Genomic DNA, 19,634 nt, shown 5'->3' with positions numbered 1-19,634 from the left:
TGATACTTGTCTGGGCTCATGCAGCTGTTAAAAGACATCACTGAAACAGGAATTGCATATTGTTGCCTTAGCAACTACCACTTCATATTGTGCTTAAATCACTTGGAAGTATGCCGCGTATCTTAAGGAATTGCTTCCAACAAAAACAGCCAATCTTAAATAATTCTAAATAATTTCACAGAAGAAGCTAAAAGATAGCCTTTCCTAACAAAGACCATCATATTTTTAAGCTTGGTAGCCTCACTTCTCCACAGGCATAGCTTGTTAAAAAAAAACCCCAACCATAAAAAAAAAAGAGAGCACAGACAGTTGTTTATTCATGCCACCAGAATTCATGTGATTGCCAAACTGTCTGGAAGTTGCTAATATTTTTAAAAGATTTCTCCAAACTCCCATCTTCCATTCTAGAAGATCAGCATTAATAGGATCTTTTCCTATACTTATATGCTAAATGTCAAGTTTCCTTAAGGGCAGACTGTCTAGTTTTCTGTTTTGCTTGTGAACTGTTCTGTCTATGAGAGGAAGACCTTAAACATACTTTACCTATTCAGATGTTTCTTGTTCCTATTTTGAACTGATCTTTTTATTCAGACTTTTTCTATAGATGTTTGTCACAGTTTCATGGGTTTTGTTAAATCACCTGAAAAAAAGAGGGGAGAGGCTTTTGCCAGTATTACGTTAATGCAGTTGCTGGAGTGCTTTTGCTACATGGTAGTCTCAAATATACCAGTTCTGCATAGAGTATTTTATATTGCTATAGCAACTTCCCCAGTTTTGTGGTCGCTATTCTGTGAGCTGTGTAGCAGTCTGAATTGGATTTTGCACATGTGGAAACAGAGTTTCAAAGAGCACAAAGAAACAGTCAGAGTGCCTTTTCGACATTGTGCCGGATCTAGAATAAAACAAGATTCTGCCACCTCATCCTTTTATTGCTGAAGCCCAGGTTTACAACAGAAGGATCTAAATGAGAGAGCCAGCTTTAAGAGGCAATATCTATATTCCATTTCAGAAATCTATTTTCCTTTTATAATATTGTACACAATAAAATTTAGAAAGATGATAGGACAGAGTTGTCAACGTGCTACTTCTATTACCTCTTTTCTAGGCAATGAAAAGGAGAGACAAGCAAAATGAAAACTTACAGAATTTAAAAGGAATCAGATATTTTGAGGACCAGTTGTCATTTTTAGGTCACTGCTCACATCTCTGAATATAATTTTCATCTGAGCTGCATGGCAGGGTTTGTATGTGCTGGAAGAAGCTACATTTTCACAGCAGGAGACCAAATCAAAATGAAGCAGTCAGATGCAGGTGCACAGTAATAGAAGGGATCTGTTTACCCTGAAGTGCGAGCAATGGGCCAAGAAAGCAGAAGCAGTCTACTTCCATCTCTTGCCTCCTTCTCTCACTACCTTTTCCCTCCCCTGTAGCTATGCCAACAAATTCATAAGGGGACCAAGGAGAAGGTGTTCACTTGCTTTTAATGAGCTGTATTGCCTGCTGCTGAAGATTTGAGGCACTTTTTTGTTATGCTGATTGTGTACTATTAGAGCTGGCTGTCTTTAATTTATACCTAATCCTTCCTTCCTGCTCACACAGCCTCAAGCCAGCCTGGAAAATGGTTGAAAGAGTTTGTCCTGTGGGCATCTGTTGCCTGTGTCCATTCTGAATTCTTGAATGCTGTGGAAAGAGCAGTATGTCTGAAGAATGTGTGCCTAAAACAAACAAAGCAGCTTGCTTAAATACTATAAATCATATATTTTAGTAATCCTTTTAAAATAAAAATCGTGCAATGTTGTCTAAAGATGGGCAGCTTAGTAATGGTGGTTTGACAGTCAGCTGTATTCATTGGCAGTGAAATGAGACACTTCCATGAACACTGGCTGTTTTTCACTTGGGATTCTGAGGTTCTCTGCTTAAGAGCTAAGGACTTTTCTACGTACAAAGACGACCACCCAATGCCGTTTCCAAGGCTGCTAAAAACCTGAGCAATACAAGTAAGGAAAAAACATTGACTCATAGTGAGTGTGAAATGGTAAAATTTAGCCACACTAGACTTTAAGTGCAAAACAGTCTGATACAGATAAGTAGGACCAGTAGTATCCCCTGTCTTTTAACCAATTTATTTCTAGTTCATCCGTAGCTCTGTGATCCTATGTAAGAGATTGAGAATTTTGTTTTTCTTGGTAAAAAGTGACATTGTAGGACTAAGGCAGCGCTGTCGAGGGTTGGGAGGAGGAACTAAAAATGTATAAAATGCATGTGAATTCTGCCCTTACTCTGCGTCGCTGGGGTGGTCAGGTTCTCTATTTCTTTCCTCAGGTGTAAAATGGGCCAGACTCATGTTGTAAAGATTATTCTGATTGTATGATGTAAAAGGACTCTAAATATTAATGTCACTCTGTTGCTGCATTTCTGTACAGGGTTATGCACTAACCATAACATAATAAAAAGGAGACACCTACCTATCTGGAGTTGGACAGTAGTTGTAGCGTAAGCCATAGTAAAGTGGCAGCTGTCTATGCTATATGCTAGAAAAGTATTTTTATCCTGGCATTAAAATTGTCATGCTCAGGAGCTGAACTGTTCGCATGTTACTGCTTTCCAATCTCAACATTTAAAAACCAAACAACTCAGTAGAAGAACTCCTAGACAAGTCCATTCTTTGTTTCCAGGGCTACCTTCAGAAAGGGAGGTATGTATACACCCTAAATGTTGGAGGAGCAGTGCTGAATAGCAGAAAAAAGCAGTACAAAGGCAAGTTTGGAAAGAGATGTGCTCTGGTGCCATCAAAACGAAACAGTGCCATAAGTTTCAACAAACTTCGTACTTTTTACAGGGAGATTGTGTCACACCTAGACTTGCCTGTCAGAAGGAAACACCTACAATCTCTAAGGCTTAGAGAATGCTTAATTATGATTTTTGAGAAATTTATCCTCTAAGTACAGAAGGATTCATGTGATTCATAAAAAGTAGGTCCAGCAGTTCTCTGCTTTATAGGGAAGGACACAGCATCTGCATAGTTAGTAAAATTTATTCTAAATAATTAGACCACAACTGAAAAACAGGGAGAGAACACTTTCTAATTACTTTTGCTTAAATGTTGATATACTTAGTAAAGGTCAAAATATGCATGTTTACCAGAATAATCTGCTAAAACATACACACATAAATTATGACAATGTGTATTTTTTATTGCCTGCTTTATGACGGGCAGCAAATACAAATTATATCGTGTATAACAAATACAGGAAAGTAGCTTTTTGTATGGCTTCCAAGCCTTGTACTAAGTATGTTCCACAGTGTGGGGAGTGGGGTCAGAATCCAAGCCAGCCTCCTTCAACACAAATGGAGAGGTGCTCATCGCTTCCACTATGAATTGAACTCAACCTGAAGGCGACTTTGGCAATTGTCTCTAAGTCAGTGGGGACAGCTGTATGTGCAATGTGCCACCTTCTATCAGAGAAGTCTAGAAATACAGTGGTTGTTAATATTAATTTTTTTTAGCCAAATGGAGACTCTTAAAAAAAACCCTAGCAAATTCAAACAAAAAAACAGTAAGGAAACAGTAAGAAAGATCATGTGCCACGTGCTCTGGCTGGAAGAAATAATGAATCAAACTGGAACAATTACAGTTTTCATAAACTAAAAGAAAAAAATATTAGAGGCATGGATTATCTGAATATAATTGCAGCAGACCATTGTTGAGGTTAAGTAGCAATATTCTGTCAAAGCATGTAAGCAGGGCCTGTCTTTTGTACCCATACTACTGTAGAATTTAAAATCCAGTCTTGTGTTTTATATGATTCAGTCAGTTTGGATTTCAAAAATAAACCCAATTTAACTGCAGCCAAGAAAGATGTTTGACATTTCTTACCATTCATTCATTCTAGAAAATCAGCCAGCTGGAAAAACTGCTTTTTATAGTATTCAGTAAAGGAAAAACTGTGTTATAGAACTATCATGTCAGAATTTCCCATAGGATAAATGAAAGTTAAATAAAAGTTCGTAAGTGATTTGATTGCTAATTCCAAGATCTACAAAGTACCTGGTAACTGTTGCAGTGTAGGAAGTGGTAGCACCAGCAGCATTTGTTAATTTTGATGAAAACAAATTGTGCTTGTGACTAGTCCGCCTTGGGATGGAGGAGGTTGCCAGACAAGTTGTCTACTGTCATTCATTATTATTTTCATACTATCCTCTGTAAAGAAAAAAAATCCTGGTTATATAGGAGTCTTTCTAAACTGAGATGCTAGGGCTGAGTTTCTTCAGTTCCGGATGCTTTTGTCAGAATTGTAGTTCTCTGAGAGCTGGAACTAGTGCATACCTGTGGAAGCAGATGAAAGGCTAGGAATAAAAATAAGATACTGAATTACTTCTGCTGGTACATGCCTGAAAAAAATCATCAAAGTTTATTATAATTATGACTGTTGTTAGATATCCTGTCTGGTTTCTGCATATTTAAATTCTTTCTGAGAGAGATGAAACTTAAGCACTTAGAGATCCCAGGGGAATAATCCCAGAAATGATGACATATTCTACTTCTTGAAGAAATATCAATACCAAAGTTGCATTCTGCGTCCTTATATTTATTCTTAATTATACTTAGATGCAGGATAGATAGTCATTTTCTGTCTTACAAATACATGCAGCCAATTAGTCTTGTAGATCATGAATACCCAGTGGCCTAACTCGTTAAATGGAATTTTTCTTTTCTGTTGTTATGGCAAAAGAGTCTGCAGATAGCTGAATATTGTCTTTCTCTGTAAGTCCAGCCTTGGCCAAGGCTACAAATCCAGTAACCATGTAAGCAATTACTGGGTTTACCTGTACTCCGTGCAGTTTGCCATCTTAGTCTTGTGTGTGTGTATGTGCATGTATGTATTGTAAATTGGTATAGGATGTTTAGCTGCTCTTCATTTCTGGTACTCAGTTTTAATGCCACGGTTTTGATGCTGTGTGACAAATTCAGTCTTCCTGGTTTCCTCCCATTCCTGAGAAATTCTGAGCCCAGAGAAGCTCTGTCTGGCCCACTGAGACATGGAGACCTGAACTGGTTTTGCTCACGAAAGCAAAGATAAGAAAAAATTGGCAATGTGTTCCTGAAGAAACCACTGTTTATATCAAATGATCAAACACAGGTGTTCCTTTCTTCTTGCCTCTGATTTATTTTTAAATTATTTTTTGCATATCATACTTGCTATTCTGTCATCTGAAAGTATGAAGATAACACACGTAGCTTAGACTACCTCACAGGCAGGATTCATAGAGATGGTGAAGGCAGAGTGTTATGACCAGAGACAACCAGGGAACCACAAGACAATTGTGAAATGAGTTACAGACCCAGTATTACTTTGATTAGGTTTTGCTAAGTTATAGTATCCATAAATAATGAATACAAGACGAGGACATGACTTGGTGATTGGCCTTGGTGCTTTTCAGTGGTAGCATGTTTCCCTGAGGGTGCATGTTTCCTGTCTAACATTTCCTCCTCCTCTTTTTCTTAATATTGTGTGACATCTGAGACTTTGATCCTGTAGTGGTATAGCAGATACTGGGTTGTGATTTTAAAAGCTATGGACTCAAATATTATAGAAACAAACAAACAAAAGTCCTTCTCTCCATTCAGGGGAAATGTTCCCTGTAATCTTATTACTGGCATTATCTCCAGTGCTTTCTTGACATGTATTTGCAAAACTCCTTTGGGGATTTGCATTAACTGTTTTCTTGACAGAAAAACACACCTTACTGTTTAGAGGAGTGGTAAATGGTTACAGAGAGCTGGCTGCTCAGTGCCTCCTCTGCTCTCCAGGGTTTATTTTGGGAGTGCTCCAGATATGTGGAGAGGAAGGCAAGAGATATTCCATGAAGTCTTTCTTTTTGGCAAGTGGAGAGTTATATATGTGGTTGTGTGTATATATATGCATATGTACAGTATGCATTTGTACACACACACACTATAACGTAGTTGTGATATTGCTGTTCTTATTTCTTCGTGTTCTTTTTTTCTGCCATTGACTGAGAAAATCCCAATCTTTCACTTTTACTGCTTGTACCTTAAAGAATCAAATCATCTCACATCTTCTTGCTCATTCACATGGCCTTTATGATGGAGGTCCTAAAACTTTGCATAACAGCTGCCCGTAGGATGCCATGGAAATGTTTTACAGAAGGGGAAGAGTCTTAAATGCAGCTTTGCTCACAGATATTAAAAGTTTGGAGTAAAATGTGAAATCTTTTTGATTCTCAAAACAGCAATAGAAGCATGGGGTAAATTTAACTTGCTGGACAGTTGTAATTTGCAGAATGCATTTGTCAAATAGTTTAGAAATAATCCAGGGCACATTTAGATGTCAAATAAAAAAATAGCACTGGGCTCAGACTGAAAATGTTAGCTAAATGTCCTCCCTCCTAGGTTTGCAGAAATTAGGTTATAAGCATGATTATAAATCTCAGTAATAGATAAATTCAGGTGTTGTGTGGGGAATCTTGAACTTCGGGGGAAGTCAGATTTTGTTTTGTATCTACTCGGCACCTAAATGTGACTGATTTGTCTTGGGTCTCCCACTTAACTAATTGTAAAACTGGTGCTTCCTTTAAACTGTTTCAGTGCATTTGGAAGTTTGGAGGTATCACTGAAACACTGGGCTTTTTAGCCCAGTATTTATTTGGCCTTTAATATGCAGTGTCTGTGAGTTGTTCAAAACTCTTCTTTGCTGAGTCTTTGTAATATGCAGTTTTGACTCTGCTGTCATGGAAATCAATGTGTTCTCATGAGCACAGCTTAGTGAAATCACCAAGAAGGGATAAAGAGATGCCCTATCATTGTAAAGAACAAGTGTGGCTTAAAAAAAAAAAAAAAGGGCAAATAGATGAGCTTGATGGCATCTAGAAGTTGTGCAGTGTGTCTCTCAGGTGCTGCTAGTAGTTTTGTTTGTCTTTGGGAGGGTGCAGGGATAGATGGAATGGGGCAGACAATGATGTTACCCTTTTTGTGACTGCAGAATTTTGTGCTGATGGGTTGTTTGTTGTGTTTGGGGTTTTTTTTCATGGATTCTGTGCGTATCTCATATTTTTATTTGTTACTGTGTTAATCAGTCAAAATCAGTTTATATTTCTGGAATATCATTTAACTGGAATTTCGTGTTAAGCCATTACAGTACCACAGTTCTAGCCCTCAATCCTGACTTCTAACCCTGTCATTTTTAGACAGTTTCCGCTACGGCTTTCTCTGCCCTGTCTTCTTGCTGACACAGAATTTCTTCAGAGGATTGGATTATTTCTGCTAAGACTGTTTGTAGTTGCAGCTCTCTTCTGAGTGTAATTCTTTATTTTTGTTTTCTGAGTCATCTCTCTGTCTTTTGTTTTCCAGGTTGGTGAGAGGCAGAGAGTTCTGGTAACAGAAGAATCCTTTGATTCCAATTACTATGTTGCTCACAATCCTTTCTATGAGCAGGTACAGTTAAATAAACAAAGTAACATTTTTCTGTTCTATCTTTGCTTTCTGATAATCTCAACACAGTGTGGCACAGTGAAAACAAAAATAGAAAAATAAATAAATAAGAAACATTTTGCAGGCAACATTCTTCCAGAAACAATTTCTTGATGTGAGTTCAAGACTTGTTTATGAGATATGCAGTCATTTTCATTTCTGTGTCTCCAAAGCATTGTTTTCTGAATAGTTGAATCTTGATAATTTCTATGCATATTTCAGAAAATCTTTTCAGGCAATGCAATGTGAAAAAATAAATCCAAAATAAAATAATTCAAACAGTAGGAAGGGTCAGAAACTTTGTGAGGATTAATACTTCAGCCTGATATATCGTGTTTCATTTTATGTATTTTTCTATAATGAATTCCTTCCACACAGAAACATTGTCTGTGAGCTAGGAAGGAACTACAGCATCTATTCCACAAAATCATTATTTTTGCTCAAAAGCAAATGACTTGCTGAAAATCAGTAAAATCAGCTTTTCTGAATCATCATGATTTCATTCTGGTTTTGCCTTTGGCTTCTCCTTCATTTTCTTGCACAAAGCTCTCTACAGTTTGCTCTCGCTACCTTTAGCTATTCAGTTGTCTGAACCTGGAGAGGCTACTGATGATGGCTGTACTTAAATAGTCACTAATAGTGCTTTCTTCTGGCTCCGGGTTACGTTACAGCATTTATTTATTTATTTTTGCTTGGTTTTGGTTAGTAGTAAGTAACATTCCTGCTCTTGAAATATCTGCTTCTGTTAGATATCTGGGTTTCCTCTTTTTCTTTTTTTTCTTTTTTTTTTTTTTTTTTGAAATCTCTTTGTTGTTGTACTTAATCTCTAGCTACTGTCTAAGCCTTATGTATTGCTGTTCCTTGCTTATTAGTCATATTTGAGGAACATGGTTTTCCATATAGATATTAAAAAGAAATTGCTTGGTTTATGAAAGTTTCATTAATTAAAGAGAAAGCAGTATGTGAAAAAGAAGGTGTTTTATGGGGCATTTGTACAGCACCTACTACCACTCCTGGTTGGGACTGGAAATACATGAAATACAAATGGTAACATAGGGAGTAATTTTAAATTTTATTACAGACTACATACTTTCCATTTTTAAAATGTATGCCTTTTCCCTAAAATCTTGTGTGGCATGTTTGACTAGGATAATATCCTACTGTTTGTCCAGGTAAGTACAAGACTTGGTGCTATTTACTTAACTTTAATAGCAGTGAATTTGATGATAGTAAATTAAAAACCACTCTTGAGTCACTAAATATTGTATTACAGTTTGGAAGCTGGAGCTCAGAGACCTGGTATAACGTTCTGTTAACTCAAATGGTTATCAGACCTATTCTCTCTTCACTGACCTCATCTATATTAAAAGAGTTTGCTATTAAAGCTACATCAGTAGAGCTACACTGACAGATTTCTTGGTAGAACTAGAGCTTACATTTGTGGAGGCTCTCCTTTTAGAGCCTTTTTATGCCACTTGCTCTTCCAGCAGAAAATGTTGCTCCTGTATGTTGGGATATTTCTTTTGTAACACACACGATTTAGAAACATCTGTTATGTTGTGTCTTTCTTGTGAAGTTCTCATGGGACTGTCTGATATTATGGCATATTCAGGAAAGGGTGGCACTAGTTGCTAACCAAAGAAACACTCATCCATTTTTACAGGCATTCATTGTCAATCATGCGTCTCAGCTTAAAAGGGTCAGCTCAATCAAAATAAGGCCTTGTGCAAACAGAAAGTAGGGCATAATTTCTGTCCCAAAGCATTTACAGACTCAAAAACATTATTTTTATTTTTTAAAAAGCTGACATAACACTGCACAGATCTTGAAGAACGCAAGCTGGAGATGTTACCGGTCAAGTGTGTGGTCTGGGGCTATCGTGTATGCTGGTGACTACGTTTTTAAAGTTTTAGGGTTTGCTCTGATGTTTATGAAGTACCTGTTTTCTGAGTGGCAGCTGGAGATACTGATGTTCTTTGTGGCATTTAGTAACTATGTCTTTATCTTTATTTGAAAGGTTCTTGTACCAAAGGATCCTTTGTTAATGGGTAAAATGGTAGAAGTGAATATTTATGAAGCTGGGAAACATTTCATGAAGGGGCAGCCAGTGTCAGATGCCAGAGTTTACACTGCATCCATCACTAGACCGTTAGCAAAAGGAGAAGTTTCTGGTTTAACAGGGGTGAGTAAAAGACATTTTCTGCTTTAATACACTAGTAAAACAGCAGCTGTTCAAGCATAATGATTCCATGCTATGTATCTGTTATCATTTTATAGTTCCCCTCTTATATATGCATGAAGCTTTAATCTTTAGTGACAGATTGAAATCTGAATTTAAAAGATGTTTTTGCTGATACTCCTAGCTTTACTTTGCTGACTCTAAAGGCAATAATACACTTGTTTCTTGTTCCAGGGTGCAATAGCTTGGTAGAACTGAAAAGATTTAACAGCAGTGATTATATAATTCAATGTATTTTAGTTCTAGTTTAGCGGAAGGATGAATTGGTTTATTTTGCTTTACAAAGCTGTTTCTAAAAAACCTGCATTGGCTACATGCTGTTAGAACAGATCAAAATTGGACTCAGAGATTCAAAATTAACTGATGAGTGGAGGTAAGGGATATTTACAATATATTTTGGAAAAATGTCAACATCTGATTTAAAGAAAATGAAACTCTCTTAAAAAGAGATCTGATCCTTATTTTACACCTCAGTAGATATGGCTGTTAGCCAAGTATTCTCATGCATTTCATGGAGCTCTAGTTGTAAAAACTGATGGAGTGTGAAATGAAAATGTGTATCACATTTCTAAGCATCATTTGATGTCCTTTCTCCTGCACTGTTGTTAGGATCTCCAAAAATATGTAGCAATAATTTAGCACATGGAAGAAGGATAATTGACAGTTTATCAGCCACCTTGCTGCTATTACAGTAAATTGTTGACAAGTATTAAAGTATATATGCATCCTTGTTAAAGTTCAAAGGAGTCATATTTAAAAGAAACAATCAAGGCATACCTTATGTGACTAGTGTTCAGCTAAGCTACTTGGTCTCTTGAATAAGCCTGGCTATGGAAACACAGAGCAACAATAATGCACCTACTGTAATGTGTTTGGCAGGTCATGAAACTTAAGCACAAACACATTGCTAAACTCTTGTTTGAATACTGTCTGTATGCATGTGTATAATGGCCTGATAAGGGTCCATAAGAGGGGAAAAAGCAGACAAAACCCTCAAATTGCTGGTTGGACTATGTAGCTATTTAAACACAGATGATTTTTTCATCAGAATGTGGGGGGTTTTTTTAATAATCTGCTGGAACAGACCCAAGCCTGTCATTAAACTGAGTGTGTGCTGCCAGAAGCTTGTAGCATGGGAACAAGCAAGCAGACTGTTGACTGAAATTTTGTACGTTAAAACTGAGAGATGAAATTATTAAAATTGAGGATATTGGTAACTGCCATAAGAACTTACTAAGATGTATAGACCTGCTCCTGCCCTTTGAGTGTGGGTAAGAACAAGTACCTGGAATGCCCAAGTAAATGGCTACAGAAAGTGAATAATAAGGCAAATTGCTTTTCGTGACTTTTGTGGCTGCCAGTGCTCCCTCAAGGGAGTATCTTATTTGTGTTTGGTCTACTGGACATGTTACAAACTTTTACTTTCTGGGAGAAAAAAATAAATCTCAATGCTTCAGTAAATGGGACATCTTTTGTACGTGGAAACTACAGCTGAAAGCTTTTAATCATGCTTGGCCAATGCATAATCTGTAGAACATGAGCTGATGTTGTTAGTGGGAAGGTTGTCCTGACAAATCATATGTGGCAAGTCAGGAACTTTCTTAAGTCACTGTAGGTTTTTGGCTGGGTGAAAGATGCTCTTTAAGTAGTTCTGTATGATTGGACTGCTGGGAAGCATTTCCTGGTAGGTGTGCTCTAGACATGTAATTATAGCCTAAGATGACTATGAGCAAGATAGAAGGGCAACATATGTCATATGACCCTTTACATAGCTTGTTATGTGTGCAGATGGCAAGTTGGGGAAAGAAGGAGGAGGCAACTCAGAACATATGTATTCAGATACTCCTGTAAAAGTAGCAAAAGATCTTGAATCTTCCACAAGCTCCCAAGTGTCTCCACCAGGTTTTCAGAGAGGCAGCGTGCAAATAATGGATAACATTTTTAAGTAATCAAACTGTATAATGTTACCTAACATAGGTTATAAAAGCAAAAAATTGAAACACATGTGGCCCTTTTACTTTCTGCTTCCCACTGTGCTCACAAATAAGCAAGAATTAGGGTCTGCTTTACATTCCCAGGCTTGAAAGGATGGGTAGCCAGCTGGCTCTTTTAAGAGCAGGTATGTTTCTGTTGGACACCCCTTGGGGAGAGGCTGTTTTAGAGCAGCGACCAGCATCCTGTATGTAGCAAGCTGTCTGAAGTGCCCATGAAGTTTCTAATGGACCTCTGGTCTCACATGGTCAGTAATGCGACTTCCTCTTAACTTGTTTATGTTTGCTGGTCCATGATGAGGGCTGGTTCAGAGAAATACATGAATTTAAATGTAGATAGATGTAATATAGATCAAAGGAATGGGGTAATGGGCTGTACTGCAGTAAAACACATGCTTCAGTCCATTCCCATTCAACCAAGCATTTGGTTCTTTTCTAATGACCATGTATATTACAGGGGCTGCAGTGCACACGTTACAGTCCATCATGTTGCGCAAGTACTATGAAGAGGAGGAATAGATTGCTGAGTCAGAGCTGTAATGTGGTTGTAGACAGTCTGTAGCAGTTAAGAAGATGCTATTTTTGTACTCTATCCTGGGCATCACTTGCTATCATTAACACTGTTTTCATTAGCTTGCATAGGACACAATGAAAGATGTTTCAAAAAGCATCACAGCTGTATTTCTCTGTAATGAGGAATGATCAGAGAAAGGGTGAAAGCTTTCAAAAACTGTACAATTTTTGAGGAAAATAATTATATGACTTGAAAAAAAAAAATAAATTGAGAGCACCACAATGTGAGGATGTCAAAGCAAGCCACAAACCCATCCTAAGCAAGAAGAAACTTCTGTAGATGCTGTGATGAGGAATACCTCAAAAGGACTGGAGTTCTTTCTCATCTACTTCATGCTCCTGAGTAATTTTTTCTGACAAGTTCAGAGGGGCCATCAAAAACAATATGGTGTGCCTGAACAAACAATTGTAGGCCTTTTTATTTTTAGTTTTTTAACCCTTTTGATGGCATGATTTGGGCAACAAATTCATCCAAAGAAATACAAGAAGCAGGTCACCAACTGGAATCAGCAGATTGGGCTGGGAAAGAGGGAATGCAAAATATCACACAAAGGACAATTTACAGACCCCATAAAATATTCACATGTTGTATATCTGTGCCAAATAAGGATGAGACAAATATTGATAGAATTAATTCAGGATATTTCTAGCATATCTTTTTTTATCATGCTCTTGTCACTTCAGCATTTTGAAATTCAGTAAAGCAGTTTAATATGTCTGCATGTTCTTAAGCACTCTGTTAAACTAGTCTTTGAGATTCTGGAAGTGGGTTTGCAACACATGCATTACTGAGTACATTGTCACTGGATAATAAACATTTTTGAAAAGTCAGCAATGCATGTTAATGGTCTGAATAAAAATATTTTAATTTTTATTCATTTTAGCCATGTTTAGGGATCTTGGCAGTTTCCCAGCAGCATAAAGTATAATACCTAATAAATATGTCCTGTTTATAGAAAAATGTTTGCCCAAACCTAATTGCTGAAAAAAGAATCTGCAAGAATATGATCTCTTGTTAGAAACGGAAATAGAGTAGGTTCTGTAATCCAAAAATAATTCCTGTTGTTTACATATGCTCTGTGACTGGGGGAAAAAAATATTGCAAGATGAGAAATACATGAAGAAGAGACCAAAGGACCAGGCAATAAAAATAAAAGGCTGGCTACCTGCCAGAATTGTAATACATCGCCAGAATCAAAGCCCTGTAAGTCTGAGGGCCTTTGGTGGGAAACTTTAATCAGATGGAAAATTAAGGCAAGGAAAAATATTAAAGGCTATTTACATAGTCATTATTTTTTGTTCATAATTCCTATTTCTATAATGCATCTATGACTGACTTTCTTTTTAAATAAATACAGGCACATCTTTGTTATCTTTTTTGTATTGGTTTATGTGATAACGTTCTTCATGTCTAATGCATCCCCTGCAAATAGCTCCTGCTGGCATTCCCCATTTGCAGTATCTCCTTTGTGAGTCTGGGATCTTGGGGCACATCTCTGTGGCTCCCAAGCCGTGATAATATCCACAGTTGGCCTGTTAAGCTAATAGCTGTTCAAGTGATTAGAACCTTCTGAGGAAATGAGGAGCGAGCCACTGATTTTGAGTTAGGAAGCAATTGCTTGGTCAGTCTGCTTGTTCCCTGTTTAATCTTCATCCTGCCTTCATTTTTTCTTTTTCTTTTGCAGTAGGTTATTGTGGCATTGTAATTCGGGTTACTACAGAGGAAGCTTTATGTCCCTGGTCTCCCAGTTAGCAACAAGAGTTTTCTAGTTACATTAGTAAAAGATGACCTCTAAACATTGCCCAGCCTTTTTTCTGATGTTAGGAAACAGGAAAGATGCATATATCAAACACGTCTTTATAGCCTGCCAGAAAAAACAATCAACAAAGCATAGCTTGGGGGAAACTCTCTGATCTCAGGTAGAAAGGGTGCTTCACTTGCAGGCAAAATAAAATGGAGAAGGGGGAAGAAAGTATATTCTGCTGGAACAGAAATGAAAGAAATGATAGCAGAATTGAGATCTGTGTGTTGGAAACTTCCTTCAAGAACTTGGAAGGAAATGTGGAAGATACGCATAAAACTGAAGTAATTATTAAGCACAGTTTTTACATATGCTGGAGTTTCAAAGCAGTAGAAAAGTTGGTTCCTGAACAGGAACTACAGATCAGAGATTTAGGGAAAAAAAGAGAATGAGGAAGCAAATTTTGTATGAAAAATGGCATAGAGGTGTGAGGAGAGGAATCTTCCATAAAATTACAGAAACTATAGAAAGTTTGAGATATGCTAATGAAAGGCTGGCATTTCCAAAGAAGAAAGATAAAGTAAAATAAAGCACACCTTTTACCTGTCTTGGAAAGGTACTTTGCAAAGGGATCTTTGTATTACGATGTCCAACAAGGAGCAATTTGAGAAATATGTGGGAAGTTTTTATTGAAGATAAACATACTGCCAAGAAAAAAAGGAACATTTTCCATGTAAACTAGATTTCAGGTAATACATCTTGAAAATATGGTGCACTATTTAGTGCATTCTGTGCTCTTGAATGCTTAGGAACATACCTTTTATTGGCTCAGTAGCTCTCTCTCCCTTTTTCTCTGAAACAACTTAGTCGTGTGAGGCATGCAAGTAGTTAGTGCTTTCGCATTTATTAATCTGTTTTATTTAATGTATTACTCCTGTTCCCTGGTGGTTGTAAATAGAGGTCATTAAAGATGGTGTTAAATCCTTCTTAATTAATATTTTTTTCATATGTTTTCTTCAGTTATTTCACTGAGGTCATTGTAAAGTTAGCATAAGAAAAGAAAAATTTCTAAGAGTGGAGCTCAATGCCAGCTGTTGATGTTTTTTTAAAAGGACCTTCAAAAGTCTTATTTTTCCCTGAAAAAAAATGACAAAAATTTGTAATGTGCTGTTCCGTGTATGCTGATTTTCATGATCTACACATAATCTGAACACCATGTTGGCTTTGTCTGTCTGGGGATTTGAATTGATTTGAATCTTTCTTCTGCTTGAAAGCCCAGCATTTCTCAGCTTAGAATCTGAAATTCAGGATGAATTCTTTCTTATGGGCAGAATAGATTCTTCACTGGATTGGATCACATGTAGTGGTTGGGGAATTTTGATCAATGCTGGTCTTTGGGAACGTGCTTAGCAAATACCTGTGAGAAATGCTTGAGATGTGGGTCATCCACCATTCATCATTTGTCATGGTATGGGCCAGGTGACCTCTTAAGCTTGTTTCCAGCCTTATCTTCTGTAATTATATGAACATTTTAATTTAGCCAACAATCATTTGATGACTAGCAACCTGAAATAAAGGTAGTTAATTGATCCAAAACATTTATCTACACTACATAGAGATGTTAAAATACATAGAGATGATTTAAAGCAGCAAACTGAAGAGCCAGCATAAGACTTTCACCAGATAGTTTTATCCTGAGGGTTTTAATTTAATGAGCATGCTGTCTTTCTGCCTATCCTTCTGGCAGGGCCGAATTTCAACTCTAGAGATCAAAGCTCAGCTGAAACAACACATATTACATAGCACCTTTTAAACAAATGTTCTCTTAAGTCCATTTCAGTTGAAAAGATCTGAACTTTAGTTTATTTACTTTTTAATTTCCTCAACAGACAGTGTTATTTGGCTGAATGTCACTGTCTAATCACTTTAAATTACCTAATTATCTTAATCCTGTGCCATGCATGCAGCAAATGGAAATAGAAATGACTGGGATGATTCAACTGTAAGTCATTTTGTGGAGAATAAGAGACGGTTAAACAGAAATGTTCTACCCCTCCTGCCTCCAGAGGTAAAACTCCAAGTGCTAAAATAGTTCTGCCATTTTTGTGTATTATTTTTAATACCTGACCTGCTGATACTGCACTGTGGGATGAGTGGGTGGGTTCTGCTCTCCCTTGGCATAGGGATAAATTGGAAGCGTGTAGCCATGATAATATTAACTACTTGACACTCCCTGTCGTATTTAGGAATTCTTTTTAAAGTATTTTTTTCTTTTCAATCAAAACTTTAACAAACGGACTCTTTGGAAAGAATCAAAAGGCATTTGGTTTTAGTAAGGCTTTATTATTTAATGTACCATGTTATAAATTCACTAAGTTTTAATTGGCTTTCAGGGGAAAAAAATGCAACAGCCACAACTTTTCTCATTTTTTTCTGTAGTTTTGGAGGTTGTCAATTTCCAACTTATTGTGCCAGCAAAAGTCATTATAGGTTTGACTTTTATACCTCTCCAGCAGAGTTTAATGCAAAGGTAGGTGAAGGATATTCAGTCCATGTATACCTTGTAGCTTTGCTTGTAGTATTTAATCGTCCCTTTTTATTACTACTCTTTAGATAACTAAAAAGCTCACATAGGCACTATTGCTCTCTACATTCCTTTCCTCTCCTGCTTTCCCTGCAAGCAAACACATAGAGTCGTAAGATATTTATGTCTTTGATAAATGATTTTTCTACCTTTCCTCTTCTATCGAAGCTGTAATTGTAGCAGTCTTTCTACATGGATACTTGAACAGGACAGCCTGAAAAAGGCACGTGAAGCTCATGAAGGGAAATAGAGGTTTAGAAGGGTGTATAGCTTTCCCTGTCTCCATATGAAAGGTCAGTAGGAGGTTTGATTTTACTCATGCAAGGTATTGGAATATTGAACTTCTCTACCTCTTAGAAACATATTTCTTGCTAAAACCATTGAAGTAGGAAGGTTCATTAGCTTTGAGATGTTTTGAAGGCAAATAAAAATTACAGACATAAGCTTAAGCTACTTTCTAACTTTAAATGTTTAAAAAGTGTATCTCATTTAAAAAAAAAAAAAAAACAAACAAACCATGTAAAAGGCAAATTAGGATGTTCCGTATCCTTTAATATTATTGCATGTTCTAAAATTGTATTAGATGCTCAGTAAATTAATGGTTCTGTAATAGACTAAATATCAGCCCTTCTGTTCTTGTTGATTCTCCTTATGATAATGAGAATTTACTAAGCTATATATAAATTTTGCAAATTTTTTTTAATTCTGAAAAATCTATTAAAACAGTGTTGAACTGACCCAGTAATATTAGGATTAATCGAGAGCTGTAGTAGAATATCAAGATCCATTTATAATCATACTTTCCCACTCAGATTTTGGTATTTGGACATAGTGATTTATGTTTGATTTTAATATACTTGTCAGTAACATTAGATTAAAGATTTTTATGTGGTGTCAAATGTAATAAAAAGAGGAAAAGGCTTTTCAGTAGGAGAAAGAAACTATTTTTAAGCTTTTATCAGTATTCAGTTATATTTTGTGTATGAAGATGTCCACATAATAAAAATTCAAAGCCAAATTTACAGTGGCTGTATCTTTAACAGTTGAGTAATAAGAATTAAGTTGTATTTGGTGGCTTCACTGGAGAACACATATCTTAAAATATCCAAATGCCATACTTCAGTGAAGTGGGTGTGAAATTCAGAGCCTTAAGTTAAGTTTACTAAGGACATACTCCTAACTACACTAGATTATCCAAAGAACTTACTGTGCTCCTGTTGAATATGCTAAAATCACAATATCCTTAAAGACAGCCCACAGAAAGTTGTAGTATCTAAGCAAGCTTAATAAATGAATGCTTCTTCAAAGGCGTTATACAATAACTGTTTAGACAGGCTGTATTCCATATCAAGTTTAACATTCGCTCTAGATCCTTTGTCATGTAATCAGATCAAAGTCTTGATCATGCCAGTAGCCATTAAAGCATGTTGTTGCAGATTTATTGGACCAAACAACAGAAATAAACCCTTGCCCTCCTACTACAATCTCTCTCCAATCTAAGTTGTTGTTTGGGTTTTTTAAGGGAATCCTCTCAAACTGCAAAAGGAATAATTGGTTTAAAAGTTTATGTTCTACCTCTAAGAAACTTGGCATATGAAGGATTTCATGAGACCTGACTGTTAAATTTGTATGACTTTAGATTCAGTTCTGATTTATAACAAGTTCCAAAGCAAGCTGTTCCTGTGGGCTTTATCAAAGATCATTAAATAAAAGAAACATTTAGAAAAGGAACTAATTATTTAAGCACTTCATTAAAGCTGTTCAAAGACAGCTTTACCTGTGGTTAGTGTACAGTACACTGATCTTGATAACCTTCCTCTGACTACTTCTCAGTTTGCATTTAAATTACTTGAAGGATTCCCCCACCTCTAATTTATTATATCAGATGTTAGACCCTTTCCTAAAGTTGCAGAAAATTTTTCTGCTGACTTATTCCAGTGCCAGGCTAAGTCACTTACACTACCTAAAATCTAGAAAATACAACTGGATTTGATGTAATTGTCCGATACAGCATTGGGAAGGAGGAATACTGCACTGGAAGATCTGGTCAATATAGCATGAGAGGTTGTGGTGATGTGATATGATTAGTGTAGATAGCCCAAATCCCATATACATTCCCAATAAAGTAAAATTAGCTGTACATCTGTTTGCATAGTCTGTTAGGTATTATACCTTTCTTTTTACTCAGAACAGATTCCAAAACTTGTTCTTTGTTTCCACTGGAGGTTTGCTCTAAGCAGATTCACAGGTGTGCATCAGAAGCAGTTCATGTTTTGAGGTTCCAAAAGAGTCAGAGGGCTTCAAGCCCAGTTTACCTGTGTTTGAAATTCAAGCCCACAGGATGTTAAAATTTCAGAATATTTACTTTCATTTCTTTTACTGGAGTCAGGACCATAACCCAGTGGTTATTATTTGGTGTAATAATGAAATTATGATCTTGGGAAAACTAGGTCAAATTTCTTCCATCCTAGATGGTATAAAAACCTGAGACTTTGGAATTATGGTGAGAAAGGTGTGTACTTCAGTGGTGCTTCACCTTTTAATTGTTGAGGTCACAAGCGCTATCATGAAGCCATTTTTAATTAGGATACACTAGTGTAAAGTCAAAATCAAAGATATGATACATGGCTATCAAAGCTATCAAGAAATGCAAGAAATAATGTTGATTTTTCTCACTATTGCAGAGAACAGCTGTCAAATCATTTGTAAAATGAAAACATAAATTTAAAAAATTTTCTCTGATAAACATTTCTTAAAAGAAATATGCATTTATAGTTGTTCTAGGTGATGACAATCACGCAGAATAATAAAAGGGCCTGAAGGCAAACCATTTTGACCTACGTAGCTCATCATTCCACAAGAAAACAGTTATTTTCTGGCTTCTGGCCCAGTGTAAGTCAACAAATGCTGTAATGAAAGTTGATGTTGCTGTGCTATCAATGTCTTCTCTCTGACACTTTTCATTTTGCCTTTTTACCTGGCCTTTCTGGTAGAAACACTCTTCCGTGGGACT

At 36.6% G+C, this 19,634-nt stretch overlaps 1 protein-coding gene across 2 annotated transcripts in view; it reads left to right on the top strand.

Moving 5' to 3' along the window:
* The window catches only part of CDKAL1 (CDKAL1 threonylcarbamoyladenosine tRNA methylthiotransferase), a gene marked incomplete at its 3' end in the record, with an annotated part of 393,323 nt that overhangs the window by 359,133 nt on the left and 14,556 nt on the right, over positions 1–19,634 (top strand). For both annotated transcript variants that reach the window (XM_080610854.1, XM_080610855.1), the window contains exons 14-15: positions 7,373–7,456; positions 9,510–9,674. In XM_080610854.1, coding sequence (XP_080466980.1) covers positions 7,373–7,456; positions 9,510–9,674 — 249 coding nt within the window. The remainder of the gene's footprint in view (positions 1–7,372; positions 7,457–9,509; positions 9,675–19,634) is intronic.

Source organism: Psittacula echo (assembly GCF_963264785.1).
Source record: "Psittacula echo genome assembly, chromosome: 2".
Lineage (NCBI taxonomy): Eukaryota > Metazoa > Chordata > Aves > Psittaciformes > Psittacidae > Psittacula > Psittacula echo.
This window is presented reverse-complemented; position numbering and strand designations above follow the sequence as displayed.